General features: G+C 45.9%; 1 protein-coding gene across 12 annotated transcripts in view; it reads right to left on the minus strand.

Moving 5' to 3' along the window:
- Positions 1–18,841, minus strand: part of MAPK4 (mitogen-activated protein kinase 4) — a 146,626-nt gene that overhangs the window by 73,047 nt on the left and 54,738 nt on the right. For all 12 annotated transcript variants that reach the window (XM_019496044.2, XM_019496043.2, XM_059725282.1 and 9 more), the window contains one exon: positions 2,881–4,359. In XM_019496044.2, the coding sequence (XP_019351589.2) occupies positions 2,881–3,426 (546 nt within the window). In that variant the 5' untranslated portion in view covers positions 3,427–4,359. The remainder of the gene's footprint in view (positions 1–2,880; positions 4,360–18,841) is intronic.

Raw genomic sequence — 18,841 nt, forward strand, 5'->3', positions numbered from 1 at the left:
CAGATGAGCACTGCCTCACTGAGCTTGTGTGAAGTCAAACTCATGACCTGGCATGGCAGACAAGGACACTGTGAGATCCTGCTGGAATCTGGGGCAGCAGATATGCACACACCGTCAGAAGCCCAGGGTCCAAGAGACAAGGGTAGGACCACAGATGGGGTGGTGGAGAGTTACCAGAGAGCACTGCATTCCTTGGGCCCATGTACACACCATGAACTTCATTCTGCCAGGAAAGCGAGGTGCAGAAAGACTCGGATTTGACCACCTCAGAGCCAGGATCAGGAATCTCAGCTCCTGACCCTCAGCCTGGTCCTTTAATTAGAACAAGTGTCTTTCCTCCCAACCCCCTTCCTTTCATGATATTGCCAACAGTGCTGTACTCCCAATGCTGTGGTACCTGTGCTGAAAGTGGAGACAGACTCCTGTTCTCCAGGGCAGCCTTCACCTGCCCCGACTATGAGAAGAGCCTTTCTCTTCCTGTAGTCCCCTGTCTTATTCACTACACACCTTCCAAATATTTCCTAATAGCACAGGGATGTGAGAATCAGGAACCTAAGTTTCATTCCTGGTTCTGTACAGGCAGTAACTTAGTGGGTTTGGGCACTTCCTCCCCCAACCCAAAACCTCACCCTTTCTGCTCCAGTGCTGTCTCTTTTCCACCCTGGCTCCTTGTCCCATTCCCATTCTCCTTGGTTGAATAGTCCTAATCTCCACTCTTCAGGCTTTTCATGCCAGTCCTTGTTTTCTTGCCCAGCCTGTCCTTATCCCCTCATCCAGACTTGCTGCCCAAGTGCCTGTCTTTCCAAGACTGAGAGTGTCTCAGTTCCCCATACCCAGTCCCATTCTCCTTTCCAAGCCAGCCCCCAACACATGCATTTTTTTGTCTGACCAGCCTCTCTATCCCCATCAGCCCCAACAGGCTTGTAGTCCATGTCTTCTTGTCTAGCCAGTCTTGGTTTTCCTCATTTCCCTGCTCCTCATCCAATCTTAGTGTCCTCTTTATGGCCAACTGGCTCCCAGTACCATTATCTTATTTCCCTTGGCAGATTCCCTTGGCACCTCTCACCTATATAGTTTCCTTCCCACTTCAGTCTCAGACTTCCACTCCACAACCCATTCCTGCTCTTATCCATCCTGCATTCAAATTGGATTGTTTCCTCTCCAATGCTGCCTGAGGGCCAGAACAGGGCAGACAGGCTTCATGCCCTCATTTCTTGGGCCCAACTCCAGCCTGACTGACAGCAGCCAAGAGGTTGGAGAGAGCTTCAGACACCTGTAGCCCTGAGTCGGAGCAGGCTCAGTCACCCTGCAGGGACACTGCATCTTGCAGTCTGCACTGGCTGCAGTGAGTGGTTCAGGCATGCTCTGCCAGGACAGAGAGCTTAGCTGTGAAGTTTAGCAAGTCTCTAACAAGCAGGTACAAACTGTGATTTGGCCAGATTTTCCTGGAGTGGGCAAAAAGACACAGCCCTAAAATAAAGGCGCCCCTTTCACCACATTTCAAGTCCACATTCCAGCGCGCGCAGGCTTCACAAAGTAAAAACAGTCAGGATTTAACATGGGCAAAATATTCTTGATCAGCCTGGTTCTGAGAAATGACTCAGCCATTTCAACTGAAGTTTTCCAGGAGAATTGCAACCTGAGAAAGACACCTGGCATGCAAAATGTAATCCCCAACCCTCTAGGGTGTCAAAGTTATTATCAGCTGTAAAGGTCCTAAAATACAGTGTGCTGGGCATTCAATGACTCTAATGCCTATAATGCATTCAGACTAGAGTGGCCCGCTATGAGGGGTTGAACGGTGTTCAGCTTCTAAGCTATTTACTCCATTGCCTCTGAGACTGAAATTACTGTAGTGCCTTTTGCATGAGTTGTATGAAATGGTCTCCAAACACCACCTCTTTCCCTCCCCTAAGTCAGTAAAGAGCAGGAACTCAACAACTAGTGGTTACTACCTATTTAAACCAAGGAAATCTTTCCTCATTTACTGAACTGCTTTCAACTGTCTCCGAGCCCCATAGGCTTGAAGGGAAACTAAGGAAACTTCAGCAAAGCTATCCAAGAGCTCATCAGTGATGTATACACAGCACTAATGAGCCTTGCTCCATTGCAACCAAAATCCCATGTGAGCCCAGGCAGTAAACGGGGGCAAAACTCATTTTAGTGATCTCTCTACAGGGGAACATATATGGGAGAAAGACAGTAAAAAACTCTTCTGGCTATTCTCTGGACTATGGAATTTGACTGCCTGTTGCAGCAGATTGATTACTAATATCAGGTAGATCATGAAGTGACAAGCTGCAAATAGAAACGTCCTGCAAATGAAAAACCAAGGGCATATAGCACAGAAGTGAGGACAAAGATTACTCAGACCTCGGTACTAGAATCACGGTGCTACAATCGGCTCAGAGAGAGAGGCGGCAATTCTGTGCACTGATACCCAGAAATGTATCTTTGGGGAGGGAGGGGACAGGAGGGAGGGCGCATGGAAACGGGATACCAACAGAAGATGTTTCAAGCAGTTGCAGCAAGTGCCCAGAAAATAATAATGAACGGTTGCCCATCAGAAAAAGCATTCTAGTACAAACAGGAAGATAGCAAGAGGCTGAAGAGATAGGAATGGCACAAGTACTGCTCTCACATGAGGATAACAAAAATAAATCAGGAATAAAGTATATCTAGTGTATGGGATCCTAAGGACATGGGTCTGGTTCACTGCACTCAGAAGCTAGACTACCAGCCCGAACTGAACGTGAATTCAATGATGAATGATCCCAAGGGTTAGAGGGCTGAGTGGAGAAGGGAGGTTCAGGGCTAAGGAAATAGTCTGAAGAAAATCTCATTAAAAGAACTAGCAGCAGTGGTTGTCATTCCACATACCTTATGTGAGTAGTGCTGATCCACAATCCTCGCCAGCCCAAAGTCACCAATCTTCAACACCAGGTCCTCCGTACTAATGAAGATATTGGCAGGTTTGAGGTCTCTGTGTAGTACGTTGGCTGAGTGAATATACTTCAGCCCTCTGAGGAGCTGGTACATGAAGAGTTTGGCATGTTCCTCTGTCAGCTTCCCCTGCTCTAGTAACCGAGCCAGATCAGTCTCCATGTACTCCTGGACTATGTACACCATGTTAAACTTGAAGAAATCCCCTTGCAGGTCAGCCCCCTTTGGCCCCAGCACCTCATGCACCTTCACGATGTTGTCATGGTCAAGCCTACGGATGATTTTGATCTCTCGGAAGGCATGTTTCATGCTCCGTGCATCGCTGATGGCGATCTTCTTCACCGCCACTTTGCGACAGCTCTTGCTGTCCACCGCGGACAGAACCAGTCCATTCACACCAAAGCCCAGGGGACTGAAGTTGATGAAGCGGGAGCCCAGATCGTAGCCATACATGCTGGCAATGCAGTCGCACTTCTCTGCCATCACGGGCACAGTCCTTTCCTTTGTTACTTGAAAAAACTGGGATAAGCGAACAGCTTCCAGGTCACAAGCATGTTTTCAAATAAAACCTGTCATGATCTGCAGAAGCTTGGGGGTTTTCTTGCTCTGAGCCCACGGTTTCAAGAGAAGAGGCTTCTTGATGTGCAGATGCAGTGAAAACAAACAGCAGCCCAAAAAGGTTTTTTTCAAAATAGATGGTGGGGGAGAAGTCTCCAAACAGCTTGGAAATTGGGAACACAGAATCGTTAAAAAAGAAACAGGTCTTCCTATCAAAACACAACAAGTTTATTTTTCTTGCTATTAAAAGATCAGCCTGCTAAATGTTTCAGCTACTCTGGCGTTTCTCTCTCAAGTCTGCAGTACAATAGTGAACTAATAGTCTAGCTGGTATTGTAGTATCTCTTCCTGGCCTTTAATTGCTCTCACTTCAGGTGTAGTTACTCAGTGGAGTCAAGTGAACTGACTGCAGTATTTAAAGGCAGAGCCCAGATATGTCCCACAGCCTGCTAGCTGGCCAAACATGGCCATCATCCCCCGAATTCTGGTGACAATATTCAAACTTGAGAGCTGGATTCAGATCCCAGTTTTCTTCCTCCAAAGCCTGTAATTCAGCAAGGTAATGCTATTCTCCTTCTTGTCCTCTCTCTATACGTGGCTCCCATTTTTCATCCCATAGGTATAAGGCTTGACAGAGGTAAAGCACTTTTTGGATTGACAGAGGTAAAGCACTTTCCATCTGCTGAGCTCAGTCTAGGAGAATTCTGCGCTCGACACTCCAAAACCTTCCCCTTGAATGTCTGTTGTGAACCAGCCCAAGTGCCATTTGATCTTTATAGCCAGCTGGAACGTTTATTGCTGGTGGAGTTTCCTGCATCATACAGTCTGGCTATCCCTCAGTAGTTCTCAGCCCTCCTCCTGGAAGAAAAGAAGAGATTGATTGATTTGATAACAACATCAAATATGCACTTTCTATGTAAATTCTCTCCCCTTGAAGGTTAAACATGAGCAAAACTGTAGGTGGGAATTATCAGCGGTGACCTTTTGGAAATTCATTAGTTATGCTCACCAATCGCACACATTACAAGCCTGCTTTCCGATGGATAGCCTTTGCTTTCCAGACTGAGAACAAAGGAGCTGAGAACTCTAGTTTTTCCTTTTGCTGTTTTTAACATGGGTTGAATATTTTACAAGGTAACTTGCCAATGTTTGAGATGTGATAACACCTACATCCCCAACTGTCCACTTAGACAGCACAAACATGCTTCACCGAATTGCAAGAAGATGCATTAGCTGCACATGACGTAACTGAGGCATTTTCTCCTAAGCAGCTACAAAGGAAGGAATTTGTCATGTTCTCAATTAACTTGTGCCCAGAAGCTTGTCAGTTTGGTGTTTTGCTCTTCGTATGCAAATAATGCAGTGCAAGGGAGAGAGACTCCCACCGATACACAAACAAATACCTGGCTGGTATTTGTGCCTGGCACCAGCAAAGGTTATTGAAAAAAATCACATCAGCCTGAGCTAAAATCATGATGCCGTTCATCTGGAGAGATCCCAGCATGCTCTATACACTCCACCAACAAGATGTACAGATGACATAAATGGGCCGCTTTACCTGCTAGTGAGGTGAAGCCACCTCTGAGACAAAATCTGGCAACTGGTTTAGCTTCCCAGAGCAGCACCACGTAAAAGGCAGTGTGCGATACCTGTAGCAGCTTTTAAACTGTGCATCCTTTGGCACAAGGACTTTGCTTTCATATGTGTTGGAACAGGATCTAGCACCCAAAAAAACCATCTGGGGTCCAGATTGGGCATGCAAGGTTTACTGTACCAGATGTGTGAAATAAAAGGTAGAGCCTATAACAGAAGCAAAGAGGAAGACTGGTTTAGTGGTCAGAAGGACCCGCTTAGGCTTGAGGAACCTGGATTAAAGTCTCATTTGTCACAGACTCCCTGTGCACAATGCACTTGGTCTTAGCACCTTGGTTCCTTATGTGAAAAATGTATATTAGGAACGTCCTCAACAGGTGCCAGGAGGAAAGAAAATAAGATGAAGATGGAGAACTTAGCAGAGAGCAGATTTAGACTGGACATTAGGAAGAACTTCTTCACAGTTCGAGTGGCCAAGGTCTGGAACGGGCTCCCAAGGGAGGTGGTGCTCTCCCCTACCCTGGGGGTCTTCAAGAGGAGGTTAGATGAGTATCTAGCTGGGGTCATCTAGAACCAGCACTCTTTCCTGCCTATGCAGGGGGTCGGACTCGATGATCTATTGAGGTCCCTTCCGACCCTAACATCTATGAATCTATGAACTGTAAAAGGCAGCAGTGGATCTAGGAGCAAGATGGGGGTGTGGGGGAGGGAAGGTGCAATGCCCCAATTTTGGCTGTGCCACACATGCCCACCGAGCTCTAAGCCTGCTGCTTGGTCAGTGCAGGCTCCTGCTGGAGCTGTATGTGAGCAGTGAGCTCTGCGCTCACCACCTGTTCAGGGTGGGGTCTGGCCAGAGCCTCTGTTTTCACACAGCTCCAGAGCCAAGGGGGTGAAGTGTGTGTGCAACCCTCTCTGGATCCCTCCCTGGTAACAAGGACCCTAAAAGTGTTGTAGATGGCAGTAGAGCCCCCATTAACCCTAGGCTAGGGAAGAGCATGACAACTACCAAGCCATCAGTACCATTTCTTATAGGAGCAGGAGGGATTACCAGAGACCTCCAAAGGTTTGTGAATTCAAAGAAGACTGACAAAGATCAGACAAAGAATGGCTCAGATTATACTGGACTCTAGTCCTCACCCCTGCTACTGTTGCAAAACAGCCACAGAGCCTAGAAGCTCTGTCAACTGAATAAATTGGTCCCTAAGGGCTGCCATTTAAAAAAAAAAAAAAGATTTCAGAGCATAGATTCCCCAAGCTGGGGCTGCTTTCCAGCAGCTTGTAAAGACATCAAGCTGAATTCAAACCTGGGATAAACAATCATTACTCCCACCAAATTCAAGGTCCAGTGGTAAATCTCCTAAACTTGAGATATTGGATGTTGTTGGCTCCGTTTCTGCAAACTCTGGCAGCTGCCAAAAATCTTACATCATAGAGAGGAGCCACGTGATTTAGCACATTTCTAAAGATGGACTAAATCTCGTCCATTTACCGTGGAGAACAGAAGCATTGTCTTGAGTGGAGCATGACAGTGAGCTCACAATGCAGCACATTTCTCCTCCATAAATCCTAATGGTACGAGACGTTCCAGAGAAAGGAGTGAATCTTCATTAAGACGGATGACGTGCGTCATTGTGAACGGGGGGATCTGTCGTGCACTAGCAGAGCCCACAATGAAGGCACACACGGCGAGCCCTGCTCAGGTGTCTTCTGTATGGAGGGCGGGGGAGAGGGGCAGGAATCCCTTTGCTTCACTGACACCTTGCCAGAAATAAACACAGAGGAGGGAAAAAAGCCAGATGAAAAAAAACCTGAAGTTGGCTTCATTTCTCATTCAGCGTCTCATAAGAATTTGTTCAGCACCAGCACTTGGCAGCCTGACAGCCCCAAACTGAGGTGGGGCCCGGATCCAGAAATCAGAGTCCGGGGGGCTTCTCTGGAGATCTTTGAACATGGAGAATTAAGGGACCACTTTTGATCCTAGGGCCAGGAGCTGAAATTAAACCTAACCTATCCCAGTCCACCCTGATCCCATGCATACTCCTGGCTTCTACTGTTTGGGCCCTGTAGCTTTTCAGAGCGCCAGTAGCAACTCTCAGGTAGCAGGAGCAGGTGGAGGGAAGGGGAATTATTTTGAGTATGCAAAGTAATACCACGCGCTTGCTGAGACTCTTTGGTTAGTGGCGCTGTTGTTAGGGGCTAGCAATAATAGACCTCAAGTACTTCCACGTGGTAGGTACCTTATCTCCACTTCTCAAATGGGCAACACAAAACCAAGTACTTGACTCACCCAGGTCACAGACCAGGTAGGGACAAAACCCAGCAGCCCCAACTCCCCATTTCTTATTTCCACCGTTATATCACATTGCCTCCCTACCCAGACTTTCCATCTCCTGTGGGTAGCACCAGGCAGCAGTGAAGAAATAATCTGACACCTCTGTCTAGACGAAGCTGCCTGTCATATTGGATGAAATAGTTTGAATGTTTGTAAAGGTTGCCCATTAGCCAGTTTCAGGAAGAAGATAAGATTTATCTCCTTATCTAGCTCATTGTTTTGGGACTACGTGCAAAAGGTCCTGACTTTGTTTAAAGTCTTAATTTAAATTTTATCTTTAGAAGCCTTTTACAAAGAGAGCAAATATCCTGAGTTCCGAGAGATCAAACCCTAAGGCCTTTTGACCAGATTAGTAAGAAAAGGGCATTTGCAGTGATATGGAAGTTTCCCAAAGGTAATTTAAAATGCTCAACAAGGCAAAAGAATCTGTTGAGTAAAATCCGAGCCCAAATTTGGGGGTAATGACAGGTTGAGTAGGAGGAGCCCACTGACGGCAGCTCACTCAATAAAAACTGTAACTTACTGTCCCAATTTGGAGGTGACTTCACTTGCAGAACAACAAAGGAAGAATCGCAAGTGTAGCCCGGATCAGACCGATCACCTGAACCACCCTCTCCGTGAACACGAATCTCTTAGTTCACACTGAAGCTGCAGAGCGCCCGAAAGGGACTGAAGGAAGGGGACTTAGTCCTATCACTGCTGAGCCCAGCTCATTGAATAGTATTGAGGCCAGCCTATTGAATTGTATTGCTGAGGCGAGCCCATTGAACCGTACTACTGAGGCCAACCCATTAATTTGTACTACTGAGGAATGAAACCATTTTTTGGTATTTGGCTTCTCGGAATTCTAGGATTGTAAGTATAATATGAAAAATAATAGTATTGATTCAAATTTAACTTTTAGTTGTAATTGTAGTTGTTTTTGTAACACTAATTCTTATAGTATTGTTTGGGAAGGAAGTGCATTCAGAGCATTGTTTCTGATATATGTAATTATTGTGTTCTTAATGTTTGTGGTGTTTCTTAAAGCTAAGCAGTGTTATATGCGTAGCAAAGAGTTTTAAAATAAAATTGTGTTGTATGAATTAAGTGTGTAATCATTGTGAAATCGTGCAATCAGTTAACTACTCCCCCAGCCAGTGCATCAAAACGAATCAGTAAATTGTGTGCGATTTTCTCTATTCCATAACCCACTAGAGACACTGCCCTGAAAGACACAAAGGGAAGGCTCAAAATTGGCATGTGTGATTCCTTCCCTTCTGTTATGAAATAAACACCTAAAATGGCTTATTATTCAGACCCTGTGCTGCCGACTGGCACATTACACTTAATGCCACCTGTATATTCACAGAGGCCATGAGGAATCAGTGCGCTGTTTCTCTTCACCTTTCCATCGTCTAGCCAGTGTGGGCTTTGACGACATTGAGGGGTTTCTCTTCTATATGCCAGCAATTCCCCCCAAAAGTAAACAGCATTGCCTGCCCAGGCTTAAAATGCACAGCATCCTCCTTGGCCAAAGCTTTGTCACTGTTCCATATGTATTATTTGTTGTACCCGCCTAAATGGAGTTAAGGGCAAGCAAAGGGCTGAGATGTTGGCTATGTGTTTGCTACAGCTGTCATTTGGCTCCGCAACCTGGGTTTTGACACAGATAATGTGTTTTTTTCTTCTTCTTTTTTTAAAATGTCATGTCCTGGGCCAAGTCAGTTCTGAATCCTATTGACTGAGCACAGCTCCATCATTCAAGTCAGTGGCGCTACCACTGGCAAGTATCCTACTTCCCAGGCTGTTCAGCTCGGGGCTTCAAATACAGGTACTCCTCGCTTAATGTCGTAGTGACATTCTTGAAAAATGTGACTTTAAGCGAAACGATGTTAAGCAAATCTAATTACATCACAGTAATTACCTACTAGCAGGCAGTGGCCAAACAACGTTATAACCAAACATTGCACAACTTTAAATAAGTATGTTCTCTCATAGATCAGTGACCTAATAACAAAACAGTGTTAACCAGGATGATGTTAAGTGAGGAGTACCTGTACTCCCAAATCCATGGCAGACATCCTATGCACAAGCCCCAAGCCCAGAGGCCTTGGAGTTCAGCTGCCCCCTAGTCTCACTTGCCCCTAGCCGAAAGGCCAAAGGAGCAACCTAGAAGTAAAGCCCAAGAGCAATTCCCCATCATCATAAATTGTGTTGCAAAGATCCTCGCATCTGGAGGCATTTATACTCTCAAAGGGGTCAGCCTGCCCACAGCACAAGGGACAGGTCTTCACCTTCTAATCACCTCAAGTCTTTAGAGGCCAAGCAAGATATCTCCCCTGCTAAGTAAGTAAAATCACGTAGACCAAAAACCACCTCATGGCAGTATCTCCTTCCTATGAACTCAAGGCAGTTGCATATTATAAGCCTCGTCTTTCAAATGTGTAGTAGCTAAGCACTGCAGAGGGGGTCTAGTCCTAGTCCATGCATAGCTAAGAGAAGGAATAAACCCTAAAACAAGGAAATATTGTCATTCTCTGCCAAGTCATCTGCAGGGGATGTACAATAAGCAATATCTATTCTGGCTCATATCCCAAGAGAAACAGAAAAAAATTTGCCTTGAGCTTCGGGAAATGTATTGGTTTGTTTCTACTTAAGAAACCGCATTGAGATGAAACACACCGAGAGCTGTGCAATACATATATTCACAGGGTATATGGTATAAGCCAGTTTGAAAGAGTGCTGTGTTTGGCGGCAACAGCAGCAGTTGGCAAAAATAAGACATTTGTAAGTCTAATAAAGTGTAATTCTACAAGCATCTGGGACCTCAGAGCATGATGCAGGTACAGCACGTACAGCAGCAGGAACAGATTTCATTTGTCTCAATATGGGCCTTGGAAGTGCCGAGCTGATTCACAAACTGGGTTTGCTTATAGCTACATCTATGTGGTTTTTAGTTTGAGAAAAGCATTAAACACCAGATAGAGAACAGTGCGGGAAGTGCAACACAATTTTTGTAAGACTTCAATTTTTAGTTTGGATAATACCCCAGAACTCAGGTCAGCCTTGCAAAATGAATGTATCCTGGACTTTTTCCAATTGTAATAATATGGAAGCGACCAGGGCACAACCGAAAAAAGCAAATCAGGCAGGTATCCAGCCAAAATGCCCGATGAAATGGTGTCACAGCCAATTTAGGTCTTCCATTACACTGATTCCCCAGCACCTGCTCAGATGCACATCAGTCTAACTCAATGCAATTTGCATGCCAAGGAGACAAAGCAAAAATAAAAAAAGGGATATTTTAATGTAGCTGCTCCACCCTTCCCTCACCTACATACTTAAAACTTCTCCCTATTTCTCCTTCAAAAATCACGGCTTTGCTGTATGGACTTGGAAAAGTCACCTCTGAATTACTATCTATATAGCAGGGATGCAGAAAAACTTTGTTAACCCTGCACAGACTCAGATCAACCTATGAGGAGTATGTGGGTGCCTAAATATTAACAAAGCAAGGTCCACCCATGACAACAAGTTCCCTCCCAACCTACTTCACAATTGTAGTTTAGCTCTAATTAGAAATGGGCTCCCCAAAATAATAATGAAGCCTTGTTACACAAGACTTACAATGCAGTCCCTTCCCTGAGTTAATCTCCCGGGATCTCCATTAACTCAGCTGGAGCACGTCTCTATTCAGGATCTCATGCTGGATATGCTTGATGGGAACCTAACTGATCAGACTTCACCAGTGATCATGGCCTGTTATTGATCAGCAACAAAAGTCCTGTTCTTCCATTAAGAAAATTAAATTGTTGTGGTTACATGTGTACACTGGTGACTTATAATGCGTGCATGCATACATACACAAAGTTAGGCACGGCCTTAGGGTCATGCACAATATGGTCACTGGGGTTCTTAACTGGGGTTAAGAAGACGAAGAAGACCATCAAGATTTAACAAATACAAACTAATAATACGTCGTAGGGACAGCTCAAAGGGACAGACATTTGATTCAGTATGAAAGAGTCCAGCTCACGTTTTCCCACTCAAAATACCAAGCTCACAACTTATTATGACCTCAGACACCAGTCACAGCTCTGACTAGGAGGCTGCTTTGCACACAAGCGGATCCAGACTAAGCCAGGCAGCCGACCTCCCAGCATTTTGAGAGCCTTGGATGAATGCCACCACTAAGCACCATCATTAACTCATCACCCACTTTCCAAAAGCATTGATTTTTTCAAAACAATTTGGCCAAGAGGTCTTCTCCCCAGTCCTACCAAGGCTCTTTTGTCAGAGACTGGGCACCCTTGAAAATTGTTGGCATTCTGGAAGATCATAATTGGTATGAGCAATACACCTCAGCACCTCCTTACAACCCTTCTGGCTTTTCCTGGCTGACTGGAGGAAGTCAAATCCTCTTCTCTCTCCAACCACCATCCAGCCAAGTGACCCTGTTGGTAAGCACACTGCGCTCTCCAGACATATGATCTTGGGTTTCTACACACGCCCCAAAGTTTCACCCCTTCCTGTCAGCTGGCTCTTCAGCCCCATACAGAGGTTTTTGCTTTGCTTGATAATCAGCCTCCCCCACTGCAGCTTAGCTCAGGTGCTTCTACTTGGTCTAGCAAAATTTGGCTGTTTTTGCCCTGCATCCTCCCAAGGTCCTTAATAGGCATCAGCCTCTGGGTCTGTGTTCTTGTTGGGGCTGGATGTTGTAAGCATTGGCCCCTGTGGGCTACACAAGTCCTGCTCCCCCTCTGACTGCAATTAACAGGATTGGGGTTCCTCGTTACATAGGGTAATTGGCAATTACAGACTACACTCAGGGAGTTGCTTCACCACTTCAGCTCCCACGCTCTTAGCTGTTTAGCAGGAGCTCCACAACCACCATAGCTTCACCTGGTCCTGCTACCACCTGCCTCCATCCTCTCTTCCTAGCTAGCTTCACAGTCCGGCAGCTGTCTCTCCAATACCAAAGACAAATGTACCACTGCCACCAAGCACAGGCATCACAGGGCAGGGCATGAAGCTCCTCCTTCCCTTTTTTGTCCATCCATCCTTGCACTGGCACAGTTCCAAATAGGCAATACCTTCACACATTGAAGTCCTTCACAGCTCCAGTTCACGTCCATGTTTTGCTACACAACTAGTCTTTATTACAGCTGAGGGATGCATATATCTTCACAGACTGAAGTCCTCCACAGCTCCAGTCCATGTCCACCTTGTGCCACACAACTAGACCCTATTACAGCTCAGGGATATGTTTCTGTGGCAACTAAGTACTTGTGTTGTCTGAACCAACATAATACAAGTTAAGTCTCCCTGTCTCATTGATATAGTCTTCAGTAGTCTGCATTTTCTCATGACTTAAACAGAATAATCCATATGTCATATATGGGGAACGTCATAGTGCTCTGGCTATGTTCAGCTGCTCCAGGTTTTGGCCTTCCCATCTGACACTGAGGCCCACAACCTCCAATTTCAAAGGTGAGTGAAGTCAGTGGGAGCTGTAAGTGCTCAGCATCTGTGAGAACCAGGCCCTGGATGTCTCAAGTTGGCTTAAACAACCTGCATTCAAGTTTGCCCATTAACACAGTGGGTGACACAGCGATCACAGGAGGAGACTCTGCTGCCAGATCAGTGATTAGACCACAAAGTGGAAGAGAGCAGCTCTCTTAATTCCTACCTTTCAAGTTACACAGTGGTGTCCTTTAAGCACACAGAGACGCTGCCCGATGCTTCTCTTACCCCAATGCATGTCAGAAAAACTCCACTGATGAAAGATTAGTGTGAAGAGAATCAGCCCACCAGACCCACACCACAGTGGCCAGGGAAAACCCGGCAAGCTGTACTAGCTTTGTAGTTAATCCTTTCACAGGCATAAAACTACACAATAAGCAGTACAAAACAGTAGCTGACTGACAGACAGAGCTGAATGAACACTATTGCTATCTAATGCCAATTTAAAAAAAAAAGAAAATCACTGAGCTAATACTCATGCTGCCACTTGCAAGGCCTCTCTTAGTGAGCCTTCAGGGGCTTCTCTTGTAGCAGAAAGCCCCCTTTTCCTCTAATGTAGCAGAAAGCCCCCTTTTCCTCTTGCCTGCATTTGCTCTCCCCTCTTTGGATATGTTTCTCTTTTTCTACCTTTTCTTCCTTCCTCTCTCTTTCACTTTAAGATAAGGAATTGTATTTTAAAATTTGTATATGTTTCCTTTTTCTATCTCCCCTTGTAGTTTGGTATTTTTATCTATTTGTGTGCCATGGCATTTGTAGCTTATATTTTATACTCCTCACCTTTCAACTTTCAACTAAATGTGTTTTAGTAAGTTATACATTGTAACATTGTTAACAAAGGCAGGAATCAAACTGATCTTCCCTGTATCAGGCTGGCCTCTGAAAGAGTGAGTGAATCAGTGATTGAATGTGTAACATGGAAGCAGGCAGCAATTATCACCTGGAAGCTGAACTCAATAGAAGACAGTGTAACAACCGGGAAATCTCTATACCTCACTGATCAAGGGCTAGAAGCCCTGGCCTGACTTAATCAACACCAGAGACCAACTTTTGGGCTGAATATCTCCAGATCGACCACTCCCAGAGCCCTATTCTAAATTCATCAACGGACTCCCAAACCTGCACGTACATGCAGACGACCCCTGGGGCTGACAGATGCTGTCCAGTAGCCACCAAGGGGGGGGAAGTCCCACGAGGGTCAATGACCCCTGGATTGGGCAAACCAGAAAACTGGGGAGTCACCAAAGTCTGCCAAGGACAGATAAAAGGCAGTGAAAAGTGACCTTCAGTGGCGCCCTCTTGATCTCCAACTCGACCAGACCTGTCCAGCCAGAAGGACCAGCCAGCGACCCCCTTCTGGAAGATAACACCACGCTGAAAGAAGCCTCAACGACAGACTCCAGCGCTTGTAGGATAGGGATACCTGACTCTGTAGCCTGCTACTGTGTGTGTGTGTGTATGCGTGTGCATGTGTGCATGTGTGTGTGTGGACCAGCCCCAAGGTTTATGATTACAGTGTTTCAATCCGCCTAATAAACTAGAATTTTAAGGATCCCGAGTTGGACATTTGTAACTGTTCAACACTCTGAGAGAGCAAGGACATTTCTCTGGTCAGAACTTCCCCCTTCCTATCCTCCATATGCACACACGCAATCATCCAGTCCTCTTACGAGTCCCTGAAAATAAAATGAAATATGCCTGAAATCCACTGCAAACCAGAAAAGAGCTGCAGCATATTTTCCCAGGGAGAAATCTATCCTGAATATATTTCTGAAACATGGAGCTAAATATTCCTGTGCACATGTTTAGTTATAGGATCAAAAAAAACATAATATATGTATTTTGGTTGACATCTCATGAATAAAATGATAGCATTAGTCCCCTAGGAGAAGTATCAGTATCCATTTCTTTTAATTCTCAGCTGGTGTCTTACAAAATGCCCACAATATCCATGAAGATAAGGCAGGCAGATATTAGAAAGAAAAGTCTTGTTTACTGCTCTCAGCATGAACCAAGAACTCAAGTTGGGAAGACAATAGAGTTGGGAAGACAAATTGCTTCAGCTCTCCGTGCTTCTGTAATGGGGATAATATTACTTGCATAGGTACCATATCGATGACAAGTAAGTATGAACTCATGTTGTTGTTCCGATAATAAAAAAAACAACTAAAACATATTCATTAAGGACTTCAGCTTGGGTCCCAAAATCTAAGAATTATAAGTAGGGACCAACCAAAATCACAGCAGAAGAGCACTGTGCAGTGGCTCCTTTCATCCTGCTTGTTTCGCCATGCGCGGCCCCCACCCCTGGTTGGCGAGGGGCACTACGGGCCCCACCGCTCGCTGCTGATCAGCTGGGAGGCAAAAACCATCAGTTCAGTTTGTTCGCAATTCAAGCAACGCAGCTTAGACTAACCAGTAACGACTGAAACAATTCCACCTCAGGCTTGTTGAACCTCTGTACTTAGCCAGAAAGAGCAGGCCTGACCCTTGTAAAGCATTTTAGCACTCAAATATATTAGCAGTAGTATTGTCACAAATGAGTGTAAAAGTGGCAGGAAAGTAAATTCCATAAGGCAGTTGTCTGGGTTTTGCACTGATACAATGCAAGCTTAGTTATAGCATGACCTTAGGAAATGGACAGCTAAGAAGTAAATCATTTAGGGAGATTTCCAGCCTGCCAGCTCTTTAAAGTACCCTTTTTGACACGATGTCCAAGGGAAGGTATCAATTCTAAACCATATGGCTACCCTTGGTCTCAAAATGCTCCCCTAGATCCCATCACTGGTACTGCTGGAACGTGATTTCACATCATAGAAGTGACAGACACAACCCAAAGGGTGCATCTGTGACACAAATTACATTTCATGTCTGGAGAAAATGAGAGGGAGCTGTCAGAGAGGAAGGAAAGAGGAGTGGGTAACCGCAATGTTGTGTGGGTTTTTTGAAATATCAAACCAAAGCATCTGCCCTGCCCCAAAACCCATGTACCCACCAACATCTGCAACCATGGTACCAACCAACTGGAGTGTAGGTATCAATTACAACAGAATAATAAAGTGGGCTGTCCATAACCACTAGCTGTCAGGCATCCCTGCCCACTAACACCCACATTAAGAGTAGCCTGTCTAGCGTATAATTGACATTGAGCAATAAAATGCAGCTCTTCCCTTATTACATGACGATAATTCCCCCACTCTGCATCTTTCTGAGCATTAAGAGCTGTTTTGCTCATAGGCACAAGCCAACTCCTATTAAAATTAACAGAAAGGCTCATTAATTTCAGTGAAAGTTGGATCTGGTCCTTGGTAAAACCTCATACAAAACACAGGATTTGAGTCAAATACACCAGAAGCTGCTTGGAGAACTAGGTAACAGTACTAGCACATGGAATATAGACACATTTTCCCCATACCACCTCTTGTTATTTTGTCACCCAGTGCCCCTGCAGTCTCTGGTTGATTTGCAAGATGCTTGTGGCATTTTCTTGTACGTTTAGCATGAATGCCACAGTGCAGAAAACAAGGCATGCAAAGCCTCTGACATACCGGCCAGCAAGGGTGATAAACCAGATGTCATTTCAGCAAGGCTGTCTGGTATGCCCTTTCCCTGTAGCAAGACCTATTAGTTTCTTGCATTGCTGGCATCTGGTTCATTCCTTTCCCAAAGTGAACTGCTTTAGCTCTTCTCAAGACTTGGGGAAAGTATCAAACATTCCCCTCTCCCCAATCCCTTTGCATCCTAAATCATCTGTCTAGAGCAGTGCTTCCCAAGGTTTTCCTCAGCATGACCCCATTTATGACCCCACGGCTCCTCACTCCCACCTTACAAGCCTCCACATCCTCCAAGTGCCCCTCACTCCCCACCCACAGCCCCCTGATCCTGCCAGTGCCCCTCACTCCCAACCCGCAGCCTCCCACCCCCAAGTGCCCCACGGCCTGGGTCCACAGCCCCCTGCCCCACCCCAGCAGCGCCTGAGTCCCGGCTGCTGCCCCTGGAATGGAGTGTGGAGCCCGGCTCCCCCATCCCCTCCCCGCAGCAGCATGGCCAGAGTGGAAGGAGGAGGAGGGGAGGATGCAGGCTGCTCGCTGCAGGCTTGGGGCTCTCTGCCCTGCTGCCCACTCCCCGGGGGCTCAGCAGGAGGGAGCACTGCACTGCCAGAGCCACTAAACTGAAATGCCCCTTGCTTGCCCAGCAGCAGCAGGGGCACAACTCTGTGCTGCCACTGCCGTGTCTCATCTTGGGAGCCATGGCGGCGTGGCACTCCCTCCCGTGCTGGGTGCCACCCACTGGGCCTGCCCAGAGCTGGTCCAGCCCAGCTGCAGCAACATGCCCTGCTGTGGGCGCAGATCTCAGGGAGACACATGCCCCCTCTGCCGCATCACCTCTGCTCCCGCACCATGTCACTTGTGTGTCCCGCTCACGCCTCCAACACATCACCTGTGCCCCCTGGATCCCTGTTTATCATGACCCCATCTGCTGATATTGCAACCCCATTTGAGAGCCACTGGTCTAGAGACCCGCATGAGCCACCTAGCTGTTCTTTTGCTTTGCTCAATGGAGGGCTCCCGTCTCAACGCCAAACAGCTAGGGAGTCAGGATTTGACCTGGAATCCAAACCTTGGACTTGGCCAAAGAAGGACTATAAAAGCAGGTCAACCCAACCTTTGAATGATGACTTTTACTGTTAAACTTGTTCAGTTTCTTTCCTTCTTTGTGTCCTTGTGACAAGGTATTTAGTAAAATTTGTAGATTCCCTGGAATCCGACAGGCTGAGCTGTGAGTGCTTCTGCTGTGGCCTCAAACTTGGGACCTCTGAGTTGTCACCCACACCACCCCAGCCCCCACTAGTCCACTGAAAGTGGCATTATATGACTTATGACTTCTTGCTGTTCCCTGACCCACATTTCATTGTCACAAGGGTGTCATAGAAGTTCAAAGTCTTACTCTATCAAATAAAATGTATTACACAGGATAAATCCAGATGCTACTTAGTGTCTTGCAGATGTTGTCACAGTCCTCTTCAGAGGTGCACCCCCATTCTGAAAATCTCTGCTTAATGTAGCATTGGGGGAATGTTAACACTGCCTTGGCATTAACTAGCCAAACAAATGGATAAGGGCACAAGCTTTGCATTCAAACCTCACTAACACATCACAAAGGTCACCTGGAGGCCCTCCAGTTCTGCTTATACTCCCGACAGGAGCAGAATACATTACTGCTCTCATTAGGTGAAGACCCTCAAACCACCTCACTCGCTCCTTTGTCTCGCTCCATGGAGAGTTCCTGTTTCACTGCCAAAATCCAGTGCAAATAAGGTGAGGAAAAGCAGCACGATGAGTAGTCTCCTGAGCATAAAATTGTATTTCAAAGCCTACTTGAGTTTTTGCATTTCAGCTGTGCTAGCATATGCTCCCAGAAGAGGTAGAGAAGGTAGAGAAAAATCTCTTAATAACTTTTGCTGGTTTTTACAAGTTAAGAGAAAGAAAGAAAGAGAGAGAGAGAAACATCAGCTGATACAATAAACAACTTTTTGACTGGGTTGAGTTAGGGGGTGAGGAGAGAGGGTTGCAAGCAGTAGTTCTCTCTCAGGAATTACACTTCAATGCAGTAGTTCCTTCCACCCCAGCCTACACTCCAGAGAAGCAGGATAATCTTAATCATTTGAGTTGGGAGTAAGGTATCTTGGGTCGTTTTATTACCAATACACAACTGAGCTGTGGCACTAATTTACAGAGGTCACTTAATGACTGCAGGCCCCCAACCATTACACCATTATTCATGGTATAGTGAATATTGATGTCTGTTGAAGGCAAAGATCCAGATTTACCTCGAGGCGCAATAAACCTTGATATCCCCTGAAACAAGTTAATATACCCTATTCCTGGAACAATGAATAAGTGCAGCAGTCAT

This window comes from Alligator mississippiensis, chromosome 3 (assembly GCF_030867095.1).
Source record: "Alligator mississippiensis isolate rAllMis1 chromosome 3, rAllMis1, whole genome shotgun sequence".
NCBI classification, from domain to species: domain Eukaryota; kingdom Metazoa; phylum Chordata; order Crocodylia; family Alligatoridae; genus Alligator; species Alligator mississippiensis.